The following is a 21,477-nucleotide window of genomic DNA, read 5'->3' on the forward strand; positions in this document are numbered from 1 at the left end:
CACCCTTCGTGTGCTTCTAAAGAGAGGAAAACCTCGTGTCTGAAATGATAGATGGTCAATGGCTTGGGGAATGTATGAAATGTTTGCAAAATCCTTTCAGTTCCTTCCCCTCCCCTATGCCTAGCTCTGCACCTGCCCCTCTATGCCCAGGATAAATAAACTGGAAATCACTTTTGTTCCTTCAAGCTCTGAGTTTTTGTGATTTTAGATGGGTCTCTGTGGAAGCCCATGTGCTACGGCAGTCTGTAGGGGAGGGTATCCGACACACAATACAGGTCTTCAAATGATGGAGAATAATTGGACCATTAGATTATTTTCAAATTCTGGCCATTAGATTGTTACAATCCGAATAACAAAATTAATTCATTATTTCAAGAACATTCAGTCCAGAATGCAAATTTTAAAAATTCAGGATACAGAAGTAAGCCTGGGATTGTTTTTGTTTATAATGCTTAAAAGTTCTGTTATTTTTGGAGAAGGAAAAAATTATATATGTATTATTAAGTAAGAATAACAATGTGAGGATTGATTGCCTTCAAGGGCATCATTTGACTGACTTTTAAACGGAAACACTTCAATCATTAAAATCCTTCCATGCTGGTCAAGCCTCCAAACCCGCCTGTATTTTGACTAAAGTATTATTTATACTGCAAGATAAGCACCTTTACGAAGCAAATGGAACAAAAATGATGACAAACCCTCCCTCCCTCCCCTTTTGCACATAAGTGATTCTAGTACTGCTCTGAGGCATCCCTCAAGTAAAATAACATATAAATAGAATGTGAGAAATCACCACATTTTCTAGACTCCACACTTAGTATGAAAAACAAAACTTCACTGTGCCCCAACATCCCCTCTAATTTTGTTTTCTCTTAACCTAGGGATTTCATGCAGTTCAGTGTCATTTGTTGTAATAAGTCCCCGGAAATACCTCAGCTCCTTCGTCCGAGTGCTCCGCCCGTACCCACCCCCGCCCCCCCCAGCCCGCCCATGTAGTTTGCTGGTGCAGACTGGCAAATACGGCCAATCTCAATGTAGTTTTCATTTCAAAGTCGTTTCCATTCTTTCACGATGGTAGAAATTCAGACATGACACCGACTGGGTTGGAAAATTCATGGGTGCAGAGTGGTGTCAAAACCCCTCCTTGCATAAAATTTTACCCTCTATAGGAGGGACATGGAGACATGGAGAAAACAGAGGACATTATATGAAGTAGAAATTTCAGTTTGGGTCTCAGCAGAAATAAGAACGTAAAGGCATATTCCCGTATTCCGTCTGCACCCCTCACCCCCTCCAGCTTCTTTGGGTTTATTCAGTTGCGAAGTCTTGGGGATCCTGAAATCTTAAATGTATCGTGTCTGTGCTTTGATTGTAAACCTGCACCATTGTCCCTTCCCGGCCCATCCTTGAGAGGCTGTCTTTCTCAAAGGAAGTTAGTTATAGAAATAACTTTATAAATTTGATCTTCTTGGGATATGATTCTGTGCTCAAACTTCTATCCGGTGAGGACTGTAAGTTACACAGAGAAACAGTGTAAAGCAGGAGAAATGGATTTTTTTTTTACACTGTTTCACTAACTTCCGTGGCTGTGGCTCACAAGCAAGAAATACTTTTCTTAAATGTTTTAATTCTCCATTAGTATACCATTGTGCTTTTCTGAAAATTGTCCAAATAGACATCCTTAGGAAGCATTGTCGTCTGTCCAGTAAACATGAAAGAGGCATTTCAATATTACCAAACAGCTTGTTTACACGATACGGTTCCAAGGAGGTGGTCCACAGAAAAGATATATGTATAGTTTTAGTCTGCTTTTTAAAACAAATGTAAGAGATTCCCATGAAAAGCCTGAATGTTCTTCCTTTGATCAAAGATCATCTCAGAGCATTCGACATACAAAAAAACGTTAGTGTCTTTCTTAATCCTTTCAGAGGTAAAGTGCACACTGCATTGAGTAGTATTTTTTCAATGAAGTAAATACACCCCTCTTTATGAGTATTCTAAGTAATGGATATTTTTTAATCACACACAGTTAAGATGTATTCCTTTATGCTCTGTCACATGTCAGAGTTAGCTTGGGCCAGGCATAGCACACATAAATAAACTTTTCCCATTCCTTCAAGTTCAGTACTGTTGTATAAGCATTATGTACTGAAACACCAGATTTAATCTACCCTCTAAATGTTTCCTAATATTCAGATACATTTTCCATACACCACCTCATACTAACTACAAATGTACTTCTTAACAAACTTCGATATTTAGGCCAATAGGACTTCTTCAATTCCTATGCAGTCATATTAAGCATGCATACTGACATTTAATAAAAACGACCTGATTTAATGATTAACTACAGAGATTATAACACACTGTAAAATAAGTCATTTCCGTGAAGGGACTCTCTATGGGTGTCATACTGCCTCTCAAAGCCACTCTAAATATCCTCACTGAAACTGTTACGGACTAATGTGCCACATTTTAAAGCCAAATTGGGTTTTCACTCTTCTCTTGCCAAACAGAGAGAATGCCTCCTATAGCAAAAGGCAGATTCAACTGCACACCCATTCCCGAAGACTAGAAAGAGGGCGAAAGTGCCTGGAAATTCAAGGAAAATTTTAGTTTCAAAAAATTGTTTTGTAAAGTACCCTTCAGCCAAGGGAAATACCACATTCACATAAACCTAGCGATTGTGATCCATAGTCAACTAGGAAATGTTAAAATAAAATCAGAAAAGTTGACTGGTATATTTGTCTCTCTCAACAAAAATCCGATTTCTCTCAAGGGCTTGACTATTTTCAGAAAAAGCTACGCTGTGAGCCCAAGTTACCAGGATAATTAATTGAACAATTGAGTGTACTAAGGTATTTGGGCTTAGAAGAGAAACTTTTCAAGCTTCTTTTTCATTTCTATGACCTCACCCTTTCTTGTTACAATGTTTTAAATTTGAAGAGTTTAGCTTCATTTACAAGAAATTAACAAAAATGAGAAATAATTTTTAAGGGATCAGTTTGCAAAAATACTAAAAGTTTAATTTCTAAAATGTCTGTGAAAATAAACGACTACTTCTAAACACCTCCAGTGACATCAGTAAGATCTGACTGCTTTAGCTAACTCTTCACAATGTTAAGAAAATCTAAGGAGCGGGGAGGTTAGAAACATGTTTCTTTCTAATTGGAGTTGACTTGAAATAAAAAAAATAGGTACTTCTACATTTGAGACCAAAGGCTCACATACGAAGATATTTTGCCACGTTACTGTTGGCAAAAGGTAGAAAAATGTTAACATAAGGGACAAAATTTTGTCAGTGTAATAAACTTGGACTATGGCCAAAATAAAACTCCTAAAAAAGCTATTTGTTTAAAAGAAAACAATAAAACTATTATTTTATTTTTTAAATGGTATGATCTCTAGCATGTTAATGCCAAATGATTTTAAGGAAAAGGATAGAGCTCTTCCGTCCTGGATTTCAAAGTTCACACTTACTTGATTCACTTTATCAGCAATTTAAAACATTGTAACAAACAATTAAACAAAAATTTAGGTCAGTGTCTACAAATGAAATATAAGATTATCTGAGTTTCCTAACCAGAGGTATATAAAAGTTTCCCCAATTATATTAGAAATCAAAGAATGTTTTAAGTTTTCTAGGAATAAAATATAGTCCTACAATACAGGAAATTTTGAGATCTTAAGACTTTAAAAAAAATTCTTGTCTCCTACAGTGGGGTTTGTAAAGTCTAATTTTTATGTACTTGTGTTTCATTGAAACTTGCGAGACTCAAGATTTTTTAAGTAGCATGACTTCTTGGGTAAAAAACTCAACTGTTTTCTTTGATGATAGTTCAAAACAAAAGATTTACTTGGAAAAATGAATATTTTGACCATTTTAATGTGCACCCTTGTGTAATTATAACATGGTGTTCACCTTTTTCTAGGCTCTCAAGAACCTGTTTATAGGTAATCATGACAAGTCTGTTAAAGAAAAACTCTACTTGATTCACCCATTAATCTGATAGCATAAATAACCAGAAAGGAAATCCAAAACCAATATCCCTAACATTTTATACTTCTGGGATATTCCCTAGGGTGCAGCTTACACACAATGCTGGGCCCACAGTGATCTAGGGCATGACTGACTACCTAAAAAAACAGATGGTTTCAAAAGTAAATGAAATCACATAGTTAAAATACACTTAGACATCAGCCAGATGTCAAAGGGGGAATCAATTTGAATGGTTTCCAACGTGATTACATGACAAATTAATTTCCTTTTTTTTTGAAATGTAGCAAATGAACAACTGATTCCTTCACTTCTCTTAACAAATGTGGCGATTTATGTAATTGATATTCTGTCCTAGGTTTGCAAGAAATGTTTTAAGTAGTTATTTCTTCCAAATCACACGTCAAAATATTGTTTTCATGAGTATATCCAGCTAAGTTTAAGACAATGCTCATTTTAAATTAGATGCTAGTTGGTGAAACTAAATTATAACTCTCAACAAAACCAGAAAGTTTTGAGGGACTATGACCAGTTACTACAGGAACTGAAAACACAAAATCCATCTTCTCTACCCCAGTTCCCTCCACCCACCCCGCACCGACCCCCACCTCCAGCCCTTTTTAAAAATAAGCTTGTAACTGCTGAAAAATAATTCTGTGGAGTTCAAATACACATTCCTCTTTCACGTGAAACAACATTTGGTTGGTTAAAACCCAGTGTGAGTTACGTGTAATAGAAATCCTGCTTCAACCAAAAAAAAAAAAAAAAAAAAAAAAAAAGCAAATGCAGGGATTCCAAATAGTAAACTACTAATTGCGCTGATTAAAAAAATCTTTTTGGATTCTCAACCAAAGCCATCCAGGAGCTCACAAGTATAGTTCCAAGCTCTGGACCTTGTATCTCACTTTTTCTATGGAAGTTAAGAAAATTCCCATTCCTATTGGCCTTATAACATAAATGTATTTTATTGGACAGCAGTCATGTAAAACTGTAACTTCATATGTATCTCTAAAGGCTGGAAGGTACTGACAGATACAGATCTGAAGGTTTACAAAAACTCTCTCAGGTCTGCGCCGGCCCTACGCACACTTAGGACCGAGTGTGACAATTCTAAAGTGCTGTCCGGGACCACGCGTGCTCTGTCCATCCACCAGCAGTGTTTCTCACCCTGACACGCCTGAGACCATCACAAAGTCGGGACGATCACAAAAGTGAGGGTCTGGAGTCCTTGTAACTGCATTTTCAAAGTAAAACTCTGAGAATTCAAAGTTGGGAACATCTGAGCTCTCCCAGCAACAAAAAGGACCCGTGGAGCCAATCTCGAACGATCGAATGCTTGCTAATTGGATTGCCTAGAATTCCAAGTTGTTAGCCAAGCACTCTTCCAAGTGAAGACATCCGGTCTCCTCAGCCTTCCACTTACACCAGAACACAGAATAGGTTGGACCGGCCGACTCAGGGTAAGATCACCCGCGAGAGGGACTCAGCGTGTGTGTGAATGAGCAGCTGTTGTAGGCGGTATGATGAAAAGCCTAGACTGCCCCTTGAAGTTTTATAGATTCACCCACTCTTGATCTAGGTTGTAGAAAACGGGTCACGTTTTAAAAATGTGCATGAGGCCCTTAAGTGACCAGAAGCCAGGATGACTGCACATCTCTGTTGGTGTTAATAAGGCATTCTAGTAACTTCGTAAGCCCCGGATAGAGCGGATATTAAAAACGAGGGCACCAGGTACATACACACTTAGGATCTATGGGGTAGATAGATCACAATGAAAAGAACACACGCGAAATTCTCAGTTCATATAATTTATTGCAGTTAGCACACAGTTTAAAAATTCACCAACACACCAATAGTACAAAACTAAACAGCATTATAAGTTATTCCCCCCTCAGGAAAATAAAACATACTATGATTGTCAAAGCTAGATGTCAGTCTAAGTTTTAGAACAAAGGAAGAATGTGAAACTAATAAAAGGGAAAAGCAATCACTCACAATGACCACAAAAAGAAAATCCAAAAGAAAGTCCGTTTTCTCAGACATTGATTGTCTCCTCTAAATTAATAAAAATTATTTTAACATAAACTGTATTTAAAAAAAAAAAAACAAACTAGAAACTCTTCAAGTAACTAAAGATAATGCTCCAAGGCCATTTTCACAGCTTTTTTTGTTTGTTTGTTTGCTTTAAATGCCATTACAGCCAAATTAACACACATTTGACCAAATATTTCCAAAACAGTCCAGCAACACACAATGGAGTTTTCCATTCAGTATCTTAAGCACAAAAATAGGCTATGTTTACAGTAGTTAAGGCGATCAAATTTTAAACAAAAGCAATTAAAAAAAAAAAAGGGAAAAACAGCAAACGTTTTCCATGCTACTCCCATAGACCTTATTTGTAAGTGCAAGACAGGAAAACAAACACTGTGCAAAATGCTTTTGCCCTGCGCGCTGGTCATTAAAAACCACACGTCGGGCTGCAGCCTGTGCTGCGTGATACACATAGTCTACTAACCCCCTTCCCCACCTTCCCCACGTCAATCAAGGCAGGCCAGTCCTTTCAGCCCGGGGCTTTTTCAGTCCATAGAATCTTTTCATGAGTTGGGGTGGGGGTGGGGGTGGGTGTTGGGGGGGGGGGATGATGAAGGAGGGGAGGGAGGGAGGGTTAAGGAAGAAGGGGAGAAAAAGAAAGGGGAGCCAAAAAAAAAACCCAAAAACAAAAATAAAAAAAAAGAGAGAATGACCTATTGTCAATTTGTGCAGTAGTTATTCTAAAAATGCTCCACTGGGTAAATGTGTACCCCTAAACTTTGAGCTGGCATGGGTTCTGTGCAATCAGAAGTCTGTTACAAATGCACACTGCACATGCAAATCTTTAAGCCGTTTGTAAACATTTATATTTTCCTTGTTATGTAGCGAAGTTATCAATTTGCAGCTTAAGTTTTTATTCAGCTTAACAGTTTCAACTTAAAGACAGTGGGAAAGTCAATTTAAATTATATAAAATAAAAATAAAAACAGTGCATTTACGTTCTTCATAACACCAGGTTTTTTTTTCCCCAAACGGTGCTATTTTGTTTTTCTAAGGAAATTAAATAATTTTAAACTCACTCGTTAAAGTTATACAATGCAAACAAAGACAAAAAATATATTGAAACTCATGCATTTCTGTAGCGTTAATATTTACTTTTCAAGACTCAACTAAGAGCATCAACACAACCTGTCAAGTTCTTTGACACCCCCCCCAGCCCGTGTAATCAATTACAGTATACAAGAACAGTAATTCACATTTTTCAACACACAGTTCAACACTGCTGGAGCTGCAGTATCCTTTTCCATCCCAAGCAAACCTTCACAAAGACAGCGTCCCAGTGAGCCCAGTGTACTTTCCGCATTTCTCTCATTGGGAACCGTCAGGAAACCAGAAGTTGCCACAGAAAGTTTTAAGTCAACTGCTTGTTTAAAAATAGATAATCCAGCATCTCAGAAATCTCCCATTTGGGTCTAAAAGCATTCAGGTTTCCAACAGCCAGAAAAGATTCATGCAATTTGTGACATATAGAGAGGCTAATAAAACTGGAGGGGATCTCTACTCCGAAACAAAACAAAACAAAAACAAAGTGGAAAAAGAGAAAGAGAGAGAGAGAGAGAGAGAGAGAGAGAGAGAGCGAGAGCGAGAGCTCAGAAGACAATGCAGTGTCGACAAAATGAAGCCCTGTGAAAGCATCTTGTGATAGGACGACCTGTTTCAAAGGTTCTTATTGGCTTCCTCCCCCTGCCCCCTCGAAAGAAAAGGCCCTCTCTAGTCTCCGACTTGCTCCAGAGTCTCTTTTACCAGAATGCTAAATTAGCGAGAGTCTCATGCTACTCTAAAGTGCAAAACCGAGTCAACACCCCGACGTCTTAGTTCCAGGAAACAAGGCTGCTTTTAGACCGTACCACAACTAGATAGAGATCTATGTATATATATGTACGTGTCGATATATATATTATTTATATAGAGAGAGGGATAGAAAATTATTTCCAGAGTTCTTGAGAGCTATCTTCTAAGGTCCAGTCTCTGACCGCGGGCAAGCTCAGGGCCTCGCTTTTGACAGACAAGGAGTTCACCAACTCACAGTGGAACTTGCGGATGTGTCTGTACAGGTCCCCCGACTGCGTGAACCTGCGCTCGCACCACTTGCAGGCGTGCGGCTTCTCGCGCGTGTGCACCACGGCGTGGCGGCTCAGGTTGTGCGAGTACTGGAAGCTCTTGCCGCACTGCGTGCACGTGTAGGGCTTCTCGCCCGAGTGGGTCCGCTCGTGGCGCTTGAGCGTGTACATGCACGAGAAAGTCTTGCCGCACAGCGAGCAGGTGGGCACGTTGACGTCGGCGGCCGGCTTGCCGCGCAGCCCGTCCTGCTCGCGGAAGTGCGTGCTCAGGTGGATCTGCAGGATGTGCGGGCTCGGGAAGACCTTGTTGCACAGCGGGCACATGAAGATCTGGCCGGCCGGGCTCAGGATGTTGGACACGTAGGGCAGCAGGCCGCCGTCCACGGCCGCCTCGGCCGGGCCGCGCTCGTGCTCCGGGCTCAGCATCTCGTCGTCGCTGGCCTTGTCCTCGCGCTCCAGCTCCCTCAACACCGAGTCCTCCCGCAGCGGAGCCAGGTGCGCCGGCTCGTACGGCCCGCGGGCGTTAGCGCCCCCGCTCTCTTTCGCGGCGCTATGCTCCATGTCATAGTCATTAGCGCCCACCTCGCCCTCCTCACACGGAGCCTCTTTCTCCACCTTCACCTGCACCAGGTTGCTTCTCAGCACGTCCTGTGAAGAGAAATAAGAGCTGTTCAGATTTTCAACTCCTGACAGGCTGGACTTGACAGACAGGTCCAGCACACAGTCAACATCTGCCGAATCCCTCACGGAGGCGACAGACCTCTGGGACAAAGACTCTGTGGAGCTGCAGGGGCTGGCCACTGTTTTTCCAGCTGCCGCGGCGTGTGGCTCTGCGTCCCCGCCGGCCGGGGGCAGGCCCGCCGAGTCCGAGGGCAGGCGCATCCACATGTTGCCGGGCTCGGCCGCCAAGTCCCTTTTGCCGGGCAGGAGGGTCAGCTTGTCGTCCTCGCCGTCGTCCTCGTCGCTGGGCAGGTCGCCTGCCATGTGGCTGCTGCCGTCCGAGAGGCTCTCGACTTTGTCCGAGCAGCTGGAGGCGTCCTCCTCCTTCTTGGTGCTGTCCGCCTCGGTGGTGGCTTTCTCCTTCAGCTTCTTTTTGCACACTTTGACGATGTCGTACATGTGGAGGTAACTGGCAGCTGCGAGCACGTCTTCAATGGGCAAGTCTTTGAACTGGAGTTTCCCTTCGTACATGAATTCAAGCAGGAGCGCGAAAGCCGGGGCTGTAACAATGTCGCTGTTCAGATGAACAATGTCCCTTTTGTCCAGCTGGTCCTTGTAAAAGAGGTGGAAGTACATGCTGCACGAAGCCAGCACAGCTCGGTGCGCGCGGAACTGGGCATCTCCCACCAGGACGGTGCAGTCACAAAGGAAGCCCTGGTGCCTCTGCTCGCTCAGACACTGCAGCAAATGTCTACTGTGGTCTGGGAACTCCATGCTGTCTTCATAACCTGGGGACAGAGACAGTCCTCGTGAGAGCCTGCTCAGGAACAACTTTCCGCCGCCCGGGTCCCCGTTACCAACAAAAAAAAAAAAAAAAAAGAGAGAGATAATGACAGTGATTCGGCTTGGGCCGCCGAGGTACCCGTCCCTGCATTTTAATCAGGCTCATGACCCGAGGACGACCAGACCGCACGCACGAAACCCAAACGCGAGAAGGAAAAACGTACCCTTTCCCAACTTCCTTACCCCAGCCCAACAGTCCCTGACGCATCCCCACCTTCCTGGAACTTTCCCGCAAGTTTTAAAAGCCTCCTGTTTCACTACTGGCCCTTATTGAGAGTGAGAATTTACATCTCTTTCAGGAGAAGTGAACCTACTCATCAAATTATGTCCTACGAAACCTGCAACAGCTCGTAGAGCGAACAAAGAAAAGTCCCAAACACATTCTGGAAGATTCAGAAAACTTGTTCAACCATCCTTTTTTATTCCATTACTTTTGATACATGACTGCGCTTAGAAAGCACAATTTTAACACACACGCACTGGCTGAATCAAGGGGAAAAAAGTGAAATCGCATAATTAGCCCAGAAATTAGCAAACAACCCACTTTTAAAGTCAGAGTGTTACAACAACAAAAGCCCTGTGTATAAAAACAGATGTTAACGCCTTAGGATTTGCAGGTAGAGCCCACGTGTACAAGAGATCAGAAAGAACTACACCAACAGATGGAAAAGATCATCTTTACTATGAACAAATCCAAATATTTTTTAAGTGAATGGAGGGGGGGAAAAAAAAAGTAGTATTTCTTTGTAAAAATCTGTATATCTAGGATATGAGGAACCAGAAGGGCTTCCCTTCACTCTGAAAATTCTCACCTAAACTTTGATCCGTTGCAAAGCAAATGAATTCCATATTAAAATGATTTCAAACTTTTAAATAAAGGCGTATTGTATTCAAATGAAACTCCAAAGCTTTACAGGTTCAACATTTCCCCCCCCCCACCACCCAAAAAAAAAAAAAAAAAAAAAAAAGGCCTTGCTAGAAAAAGAGAAACTATTTTTTTCTGACTCTGCCTTACCTCATTCAACAGAAAATACTTTGTTTCAATAAAACTTGATATATTTTGTTCTCTCACTAGCTTCTGTTCTCTCAAATATGCATCGTTGCCCTTGTTTTCTGGTGAAGGAGGGTGAAATGGAGGGGGAGCAAAGGCGAGGAGGTACAAAGGGTCAAAATTCAACTGTAAAATTCAACTCCTTAAAAAAAAAAAAAAAGAAAAAAAAAAATCAAGAAAACCCGACTTCCCTTTTCCTATGACCAGAAGCAAGGTTCCACACCAACCAGCTCAGAAAGTACATTTGGGGAACGGATACATGGTAATTTAATATTCAGAAATCACCTCCCTGCTTTTTCTACACTTTGCCCAAGATGGGCTAAAAGTTTCATCCTAGCCCCCAAATGCGTTCCGCACGACGCCCCAGCTAGAATACACCAAGATTTACAATACAATCACTTTGAGTGCTCCACAGCTAACATCAATCCTAATCCTTGAGAGGGCTAAAAATAAAGATTGGAGGGCAGCTCACAAGGTAGCCGTGATCAAATTAGGAGGCTGACAGGACAGAGAGGGACGAAGAAGGAAGCTTATAAACATCTGATCCAGCTGACTGTGGCCATATGGCAGCTGCTGCCGAGATAAAGAGATTAAGAATGGAGGAGTGCGATTACAGCTGTCTGGCCAATTCAGGCAGCTCAAATCTACAAGTTCTAAATTAGTCGCTAACACAAAAACTCCTGCAAATAATTATTGTTATGCTGAAATAAAAGATCTCTTAAATATATATTTGAAAGAGAAATGAGGAAACCAGTCAAACTATTCTCCTGGGGACAAAAGTTTTTTTTTTCCCCCTTTTTAAAAAACCTTCGGTTTCAAAAGCACTTACAGCTGTATGTTTCAGTAGTGCTGCTGAATGTTTTTGAAGAATAAAGTTTCAGAGTGGAATTAATTACACAACAATCTAGCTTCTTAACTAGAATAATCTTCTCATATAAGTTTGATCGCTGGATTCCAGGCAGTTTACTATTTCTCTCCCCCACTACCCCAAAAGCAAAAGGAGCCTAAATCGCAGTGAACAGAAAAAAGCATTCTAATCCAAAGTGATCTCAAAAAGCAACATTTCAAAGCCTTTCTTAGCATTTCAAAACTTGAAATATTTCTGTGTATAAAAGTTATTTACTTGCTCGAGCAAAAGGGATAAAAATTAAAACTAAACGAGCCCAAGACTTTCAACTCCAACAAGATGTTCATTTAATACTCGATTTCATATATTATTCCTAAACTGGGTTAGAAAAGTAATGTGATTTTTTTTAATTAAATAAACAAAACACCAAAACAGAAATATGCTCAATCTAATCTCTTGCTACTCCTACCTTTAGGACACATAAACCTGATTAAGTCCTTTCCTCTGAGTCTCGCTGGCTCCAGGTCTGTTACATCGGTGGAAAAAAAGCAGACTAAGAGAGACAGATGCAAAGTGGAGATGATGTTAGAGAGGAACGAGATACCTTCTCCACCACAGATCCGCACACACTAACTCCCTGTCTGTGTGTTAGAATAAAAGGCTGAGGGATGGCAGGCTGTCAGCTGCTCTGACATCATGTTCAGATGGAAATGCTACCTCCAGCTGTGCTCCTTTTAATGCCATATGCTACTCCTCTACACTCCTGCCACCAGCTTTTTCTTAGGAGAACTTTTCTCTTCTGTTAGTATAAACAAAATACTTCAAAGTCTCCCTTTTTTTCCCCCAAACTTTCTAACAGAAGAAATTGAAAAACTCAGCATATGGAGTTCTACTGTATTTATGGAATAGCAACACTTCTGTCTTAAGTTGGTGGACTGGCTTACATACTGACAGCACACTCAAGCCACGGTGCTATTCAGGAAATCCAGATTCACTTTTATTCAACTCCAACGTTTAGTTTCAAAGGCAGCTTAGGGATATTTTTAAACCAACCCAATTGACATCTCCAGTCCCATTTCGACATTATTATGGCACTTTCATATTTTCCCCCTGCCGAGATCATGGCATACGTGTCTCAGGAGGGTGGAAGACTATTCAGAACTACTGCTCCAGCCTGGTTCACCTTCTTATTCCCCTCTTATTTAACTATTTATCTCCAGCTTCCCTCTCAAGGCAATTTCTCACACTGCCAGTTCATGCAAATTTCAAGTCTCGGTATCAACGTGGTGAAACTGCACTTTCTGAAATCCTGGAAAGTACTTCGGTTCAATGAGACAAATTAATAAACGGTCACAACCTGCTACCACCACTTAACGTGAACGCTGCACCTGCGTATCTGATCCGCCTCCCGGCTCAGAAAAAGCAGAACTTTGTCTTCCCCTTGATCTGTGTCCCATAACAATCTCTTTTTGGGTCACTCTGTAATGTTTCGTGATCACAAGAAAACCTTTCAGAAAGGAGGTGGGGGGGGGGGGAGCAGGTTGAGTAAGTTTGGGAACTTTTTAGCTAGACTTTGTGGGTCTTTACTAATGGCTGATGAAATCGTAAGGTAACCCGGGCTGGGCCGACCAGTGCCCTGCAAGGTGCTGCGACATCTGTGAATGTCAAATACATCTCCACAGACTCCCGGGAGGGTGAGGAGTAGAACAGGCCTGAGGCGCAAGTGTCGCAGCCCTGCCTGGTGATCAGCACTCCGTTCTCATTAGGAAACCGCGGCAGAGTTAAAGAGTAACAAAACCCAACGTCTCGGTCCTGTCCTTCTCGCTCTGCCAAAGTCACAAACCTAACTTTCTCTAACTTCGCGGGGAATGACAGAATGACGAACGCCTATGCCAGGAGGCACCCTTCGCAGCTAAATTCCTTCTCAGCCACACAGCCTCTACTCCACAAATGCCCTCGCCCCATTCCAATATATCAGACATTAATCACCCCATTTACCCAGTGGGGTGGGGGGTGAGTGACAGTTTAATGAGTCCCAAGCACCGCAATGGGCCAGCGACTCCCACCCCACAAATCAACCCCTTCACGTCTTGCTACCGCGGGGTCCAGAGAGGTTTTGTGGGGTTGGGTTTTTGTTTTTCCAAGAGGTGGGGGCGAGGGTGCGGGGGTAAGAAATGCAAATGTCCACGTAGTTGGCCGTGCATAAAACACACGGGGAAAGAGGAAGGTTAAACCACAGGGAAGGAGGAGGAGGGCGGAGAGCCGGTGCAGCAGGAAAACACCTTAAACAACAGACGAGAAAACAGACCCGGGTCACGGCAACAACAAAAGAAAAGTCGTAAGAAGCAGCCCGCGGGAGGAGGGTGGCTGCCACCGCTTCCCCGACGCCGCGGCGCGCGAGCCCCCGGGGCCTCCCGGCAACTGCACCAGCCCGGGAGGGGCCCCTCCCCCGCCGGCCCCCTCCCCCCCCCGCCCCCCCGCGGGCGCCACTGCAGCTGCACCGGTCCCCGGAGCCGCGGCCGTCCCGGGCGCCGCTGCAGCTGCGGCGGCTCCCAAGCCCCCCTCCCCCAGCCCGCCGCCCTCCGCACCCGGGAGGCGCCGCCGCAGCTGCACCGGCCGGGAGCCCGCCCCGCGCCGCAGCTGCACCGGCCGGGGGTGGGAGGGGGGGGCGCGGAGCGGGCGAGCCCGCACCCCGCCCGACCCCGCAGCTGCGGCGGCCCCGTCCCCGCGCCCGGCCTCCCGCAGCTGCGCCGCCCCCCGCCGCCCCAGCCGCTCCAAGCACACAAACTAACTCCACTCGCGGGGGCGCCCCCGGCCCGGCCCGCCCTCCGCCCGCCTCGGCCCCGCCGGCCGGGGCCGCACAGCTGGCGCCCCCCGCCCGCCAGGGGGCCGCGCGCGGAGGGGGCGCCGGGTCAGGGGCCGGGGCGGGCGCCGGGACTCACACGGAGCGGCCCTAAGTCACCGCGTCCCCGCCGCCGCCGCCGCGTCCTCCGCCTCCTCCTCCTCCTCCTCCCGGCCGCCGCCGCCGCCGCCGCCGGACTTGGTGGGCTTCCTCCTCCTCTTGCCCCCCTCCCTCCCGGCCCCCCCGCCCCCCAATCCCGGCTCCGTCGCCCGCTCCCCCCTGCCCCCTCCCTCCCTCCCGCCCACCCCCGCTGGCAGCCGGAGGAGCGCGGCGGAGCGAAGAGGGCCCCACTCTCAACGGCTCCCCATGGCAGCAGCCCAGCGGCGGCCGCAGCCTGCCAGACACAGCGAGGGAGCGAGCGAGGGAGCGAGCGCGGAGCCGCCGGCCGGGGGGGGGGGGGGGGGGGGGGGGGGGAGGAGAGGAGGGGGCGGGGGACAGGGGGGAGGGCGGGGGAGGGGGAGGGGAGGGGGCGGGAGGACGCACCACGCACGCACGCGGCGGCGCCGGCCAGATGTTCCCCCCCCGCCCAGCCTCGGTCCGCCCCGCTCCTCCCCCTGCCTCCCTCCCTCCCGGCGTGGGGCCTCTGCGATTGACCGTAAGCGGCTGGACCGGAGCTCCTTGCCCGCCTCCAGCGCGCAATCTCCTCCAATAGGAGGGCGGCTTTGCAGGAGGGCGGAGGGAGTGGCGGGCAACTGTCGGATTGACAGGGAGACTCAGCCAATAGGAGAAGCGAGCCGGAGCTGCCGCTCGCGCGCGCCAATCGCGGGCAGAAACTGTCGGGGTGGGCTGGGCCCGGGCGGGCGGGGGCCGGCAGCGAGGCGGCGCGGGGCGGAGTCCTCGGGCGCAGCGGCGGTGGCGGCAGCGGCGCCCCTCTGGGTGACTTGGCCGTGAGAAAGTGAAAGGAGCCCGCAGGCGGCGGCGACAGCTGCGCTGGGAGGGGCTTGTCTCCGGCCTCGGAGGCCTCGCGCGCCCTGGGGGTGTGGAGCGAGCTTTTCCGTGTGCACCGTGACCACCATAAATACACTTTTAAACCTAGTGCGGCTCGTCCGCGCGGGCTTGCGCCGGTTTCCTCCGGAGGCAGGGCCCCCGGGGACGCCGAGGGCCGGAGTCTGGCCTGCGGCGGCGCCCGGTGCCCCCTGTGCCGCGGACGACGCCGCCGGCTTCTCGCCCCCCCCCTCCCCCCCCCCCCCGAAGCGCGGGGAGCAGGGCCGAGGCCCGCCGCGGCCGCGCCCGGTCCCCAGGTGCGCACCCGGGCGTTGGGGACGCGGCCAGGCGGGGAGGTAGGTCCGGCTGCCGGCGGCGCTTTCACGCCCCAGGTGCACTCGCACTGCCGCAAGTGCGCACTCCCACGTGGCCACATTGTAGAGAACTACAGTAAAATTGGTACTTGTGGAAGCCCAGCCTGATTCCTTAATTGGCACGTACTGAGCCACAACGTTAACCCACCGAGGGAAGATGCAGGACTTGCCCTCCCTTCAAATGAACTTTTTATTCGGTCCTTCTTCTTTGCAAGTAAATTGGGTTAATCACGGCCATGAAGCAATGTAGAAACTTATATTCGTAAGAAATTAGAAATCTTGTTGAGGCAGGGGTTACAAGTAAAGAGTTGAACAGCAAGTTAAAATTCGAGAATGTGAACTAGAAAATTGCACAGTGAGGAAGTCACTACACTAGTAATTGTCGAATGAAATGTGTTTATTCTTTGGTAACTGAAGCGGGACTGGCAAGCCTGTTGTTAACCAACTTGCCAGGAGACCTTTCAGCTGGGCAAAATGTGCTTTCATTTTGTTCCAGGTCAAATGGGTAAACGAAGTTGAAAGTGTTGTGTGGGCAAATCAGACATGTTGAATAACTGATGAAGTAAAAACAGGAGCACGTAACATGCCTGGAACTGAAATACTGTTAGGATATCCTGTTAGAAACAGTAGTGATGGTCTCTACTCTTTCCTCAACTTTTTCATATTGCCCTCAAGATTGATCACTGAGGCCAAGGCCACCCTGTAATAACTGGGTTTTTTTAGTCCGTGAAATAAATCTTACGTGTGCTTCTGGTGAATTCTAGATCTTTTCATCTGTTGGTACAAGGCCCAATTTCAGTTTGACCTGTTTCAAGTTAGGAAAATTTGTAAATGTTCTTGATGGATGAAATATACCATATTTCATATATATATTTTATATTTCATATATATTTGTATAGTATATGTACAGTATATATATACTTCCCGTTATATATATAATATATATGTGTGTGTATATATGTGTGTGTGTGTGTGCGTGTGTGTGTGTGTGTGTGTGTGTATATATATATATATATATATATATATATATATGAAAAGGAGCGCATGCTTTGCCAACAAATTCAGGGAAGAAAAAGGATAAAGAAATGTTTGCATTCTCAAAGCTGTTTCTCATCTATTAAAAGTTAAAAATAAGGAAAGTAACAGATCTCTGGATGAGTAGACGTAATAGTGAAATATGAAAAAATAGTGAAAAAATAATGAATTCATGAGAAAATTAGAACAGATTATCCACAAAAAGCTTAGAAACTCAGTTCTGTGGCATATAGAGCAAAATCACAGCTGTAACAAAAGGTTTCTCACAATGCATCTAGGAGTAAAGGCACCAGAGATGTGTGTGGGGGACAGACACATTGATGCGTCAAGAGTCGTGAGCGTTGTTTTCTAGATCTAACAGCCATTACTAGAATTCATTTTGAGGGCTGAGTAGTGTAGCCAGAAAATATAGATTAAATGGATATTTAAGGAAGCAAGTGTGTCCTCTCAATTATGTAAAAGATTTTATAAATTTATGACAATGCATGGACTATCCATACATTGTCAGAATCAATGAAAAACATTTCTGGAGTATTTGCTGTGTTCAAGAAAGACACTCTGATGAGATGGAAGACAAACAAGCGTGAGAACAGGTTCTGTCCTTCCTGGGGTTTAAATTTAGCTGGGAAAGAGATGGTATAATATGTAAATACCTGAAACAACAGAGAGGCTAAATAACAATTTAAAAGGATATGAGCATCAGAGCTAAATTTAATATTCGGTTGTTACAACCATCTTATCCCTGCTCCTTGGTGAGGTTGTATTTTCTCTGCCTCTTTTTTTACATTAAAAAAAAAATGTTTTTTCCTGACCGTATTTTAAAGTGTCATAAACTTACTATAAAAATACTTTTAATCATCTTTGGAAAATCATCAGCATACAAATTCTAAGTAAAGCAAGACCGATGTCAGAGGTATCCTGATACAGAATAATTACAGTTTCAACTGGGTGCCCATTAGGAACCATGGAAAAGTATTAAGTCAGACTCAAATAGCCCCCTTAAGTAAGCTCCTCAAAGTGGGGTCTATTTACCTCTACCCAACAGGCTTAGCAAATTACCAAGATAAAAAGCTACTTGACAGAGTTTGAAAGGCAATAATTTTTTTCCTCTCTGTCACAGTGAGAAAAAAAAAAGTGCAAAAACTAGTCTCTAAACCATTATAAAAATGTACCATTGCTTTCCTCTGAAAAAAATCCCAATCCTCTATAGTTACAATTAATCCATACTTTTATGGGAGTCCTGAAATTAAAACTGATACAAGTCCATCTAACCATTCATGGTTAATTTCTTGCAGAGAACAAGTTTTATGTTTTAATAATGCATGGATTTCAAATAATAACAATTTAACACTATAAAATGTTGACAGACCCAATAAAATTTAATTTGATGGGCAACTCCATAAAATGGAGGTCTGACTTTTAAATGCGAACCACAGGTCAAATCTCTGAAAAAATCAGCATCTTTGTTACTCTTTGTGCAATAGGTCATGTTGAAAAAGTTGTCTATGCAATTAATTTTTGAATATTGACTTTTTATAAACTTCCTGTATAATTGGGTTTTTTTTTTCTCAAAACATTAGGGAGGCAAGCATTAATAATGAAAGACCAGATAGTCCCAAAGTGTAGTATTTTGCGTATGATAACTATAAAATGTAACAAAATGTGGGTAGAGGTTAACCTGACTTTGAATCTGGAGAGGGAAAGCATACTAAAGAGTATACTATAAAATGTGTTAAAGCTTCTATTAAGCCTAGACTCTTTCAATGTTATAGCACACATGACATTCTATTAACTTGTTTAGATTCTCTCTTTCTCATTCTTTTCTGGCTTTTAGAAATGAACAGGCTGAAATGGCCTAAAGGTAGAAAGAGACACAGAAACACAGAGGAGACAATAGTAAAAAGAAAGAAATGAACAATTTGGAACACACACTACAATAATGACATGAACAGGGAGCATATTTCCCAAAGCCTCGTTTTTAAAAATATATGTTTATAATCCCGCAAAACTGTTATATACCAAATCATTCCCTGGGTTATAAATTCTGTAATACTTGAATCTATTTATTGAATTCCTCAACTCTGATAAGCCATAAATAAGAGATAATTCATCCTGATTCTCAGCCCTGAAGACAGAGATAATGTTATACACTCTGGATGAGAGATTCTTAGCAGATTTACACAGGGCGCTGGGGATACACCCCCAATGCTAAAAGCAGAAAGAGCCTACACCAGTAATTCAAACCTGTTTGAAGGTTAAGGGCAAAAGAAGAGCAAAAGATACAGTCTTCCCAGCACTGTTTCTCCTGTGTAGCCAGTTTTCAGTTGCTTGCTGTAAATTAGTGCTTTTAATGACCATCATAAATCCAGAGACAGCATCATGGGTGAAGGAGGCTGATGGCTTAGGCTTGGTTGACATCAGGATTGGCCACCCACACCTCTATTCTCTCTGTCTCTCTCTTCCCCCACCCCTACTCTTTCCTAAACAAAATAAATTGTTATGGACAAGTCTACCAGACTCCAAAATCCAGATGTTGGATGCGTTCTGTTGTTGTGGAGGCTGCATTAATTTGGGTAATTGAAAGACACATTGATTCAACCTGTGGGTTTTTTTAGATTTAATTTTTAAAAATAATCTGATGGAGCATGTAACTTTTCCAGATGAATAGCTTCTATAACGGAAAGATTTGATAGGAACCTATGACATTTATGCCCCACTTTTTACTAGCATAAATCTTTGAGTTTTGATTGTTCTAAAATTCTGTAAAATATATAGTAAATAGAGGTAGTTTGTTTTGTTCAAAATGAAAGAATAAAGCTCCTAAATATGTAAATGCTAATATTCTTAATTATATTCAGTTGCTTAAATTGGGACTCGTAGAAATTCAGTGCAAATGAACTTAGCTAGAAAAGCCGAAATAAAGAGAATTAGAGAGATTACCAAGAGGTGTTAATGCTGTACCTCTACTATGTGTCAAGTGTGGTGTTTCGGACCAAAAGGAGCACCTGTCTGTCCACATTCTGATGCAGAAAGACAAGTTTTTCTTTCCTTTCATGCTTGTTCCGCCCCCAAAATGCAGCCCTTTCTTGGACTTTAAAATGGACAGGAGGGAAAGTGATGCATCTCCAAATTTTTGAGAACTTATGACACATTAGAGAAATACGGAACTGCCTTCTCATGGTCCTTGTAAAATCTCTACCACATCCTAGGTGCCAACAATACACAAAATAGTATCATCCCTCCCTTCAGGACCTTGTTATGTGTAAATATCATGGTGGACACACTGGACAAAGACACCATTTGTTTTTTGTTCAGTGGCTAATGAATGCATACCAACCCTAACTATTATAATCACATAAAATTGTATTAATAAAAACCTTTGCTTATACAGAAATTCTGTAAATGTAATGCAAAGTCTTTATACATACCAACTTCAAACTATTCCTGGTAATAAGAGCAGACAGAAGGTAAAATCTCACTCCAGAAATTTACTTCGCCCTTAGCGATAACATGCGACTCAGGAAGTTACTTCCCTCACAAAGAACCAGCATTTATGCTTAAGACTAAAATGATTATTTTTAAAGTACTCATTTTACAATGCAAATGTGTATCTAAATTAAACTCAGTAAAAATAAGCATTTTAAATTGAAGCCGCAGTAATGACTTTATGGGAGACAATAGGAAAAGTGGGTCTTGAATATGAACTCAGAGAAAACAGATTTCAAATTTCTTCTATGTGTCTCGAAGCTTTCTTTGTTTCCTGGCTCTGTACCTTAATGTATTGGCACATGTTTAATTGAGAACCTGTTGCTCTGAAGCTGTTGTACAAAACTGAGGCTGTTCAGCAAGGTCATAGCAAAAAAAAAAAAATTGGAGGGGTCGTGGTAGTGTGAGTCAAAAAAAAAAAAAGAAAAGAGAAGAAACTGACAACTAGTGCACATTGGCAAGCTATGCCTTAGCACTTGGAATATGGGACAGGTGCAGGAAGGGAGGCTTACTAAGACAGAACAGCAACAAGGGTGTTCGTAACAGAGACACATGCACAACAGAGAATTTTAGAAAAAAAATGATAGAGAACAGCAACATAGGTGATAACAGCTTCATAGGGGAGAGGCAGGGCTGTAAAGAACATGGAGAAGATGGCGGCAGTCTAGAAGGATAATCGCAGAGAGATGGAGAGAAGAAAAGATCCTACTGGGAAGTGGTCTGTGCTTAGAGGTCTTGGTTGGTGGACGTGGTCCTGGGTGGAGGTGGCGGCAGCAGCAAAGGAGAGAAGGAGAGAAAACAGAGATGTCGGGGCGCCTGGGAGGCTCGGTCATTAAGGGTCTGACTCTTGGTTTCAGCTCAGGTCATCTCAGGGTTTCGGAAGTTGGAGCCCCTAGTGGGGCTCTGTGCTGACAGCGTGGAGCCTGCCTCTCTGCCCCTCCTGGACTCGCTCTGTCTCTCTCTCAAATAAATAAACAAACTTAAAAAAAAAAAAAACAGAGATGTTAATATTCCTTCCTGCCTCTGCTGATCCCTTGCCACTATTTTTTTGTCAAATCATATCTTGCTCTTTGTCCTTAAATAATGCTTTACGAATTAGCTAGCCCCAAAGTAAAGAGAATTAGAATATACTTGGTATTTAACTTTTCCTACACATTAAGTTGTCACTATCAGGGCAACTGCATATGGGTGCGTGCAGGCAACTACT

At 44.0% G+C, this 21,477-nt stretch overlaps 1 protein-coding gene across 1 annotated transcript; it reads right to left on the minus strand.

The window, feature by feature from the left end:
* Nucleotides 1-6,925: 6,925 nt before the first annotated feature.
* On the minus strand, nucleotides 6,926-14,568 carry ZBTB18 (zinc finger and BTB domain containing 18). Its single transcript, XM_042976382.1, has 2 exons — nucleotides 14,492-14,568; nucleotides 6,926-9,596 (listed from the first exon to the last, which is right to left on the minus strand). The coding sequence occupies exon 2, from the start codon at nucleotides 9,580-9,582 to the stop codon at nucleotides 8,014-8,016; it is 1,569 nt and encodes a 522-aa protein (XP_042832316.1). The 5' UTR covers nucleotides 9,583-9,596; nucleotides 14,492-14,568; the 3' UTR covers nucleotides 6,926-8,013.
* Between the last annotated feature and the right edge of the window lie 6,909 nt (nucleotides 14,569-21,477).

This window comes from Panthera tigris, chromosome F3 (assembly GCF_018350195.1).
Source record: "Panthera tigris isolate Pti1 chromosome F3, P.tigris_Pti1_mat1.1, whole genome shotgun sequence".
Classification (NCBI taxonomy): Eukaryota; Metazoa; Chordata; class Mammalia; order Carnivora; family Felidae; genus Panthera; species Panthera tigris.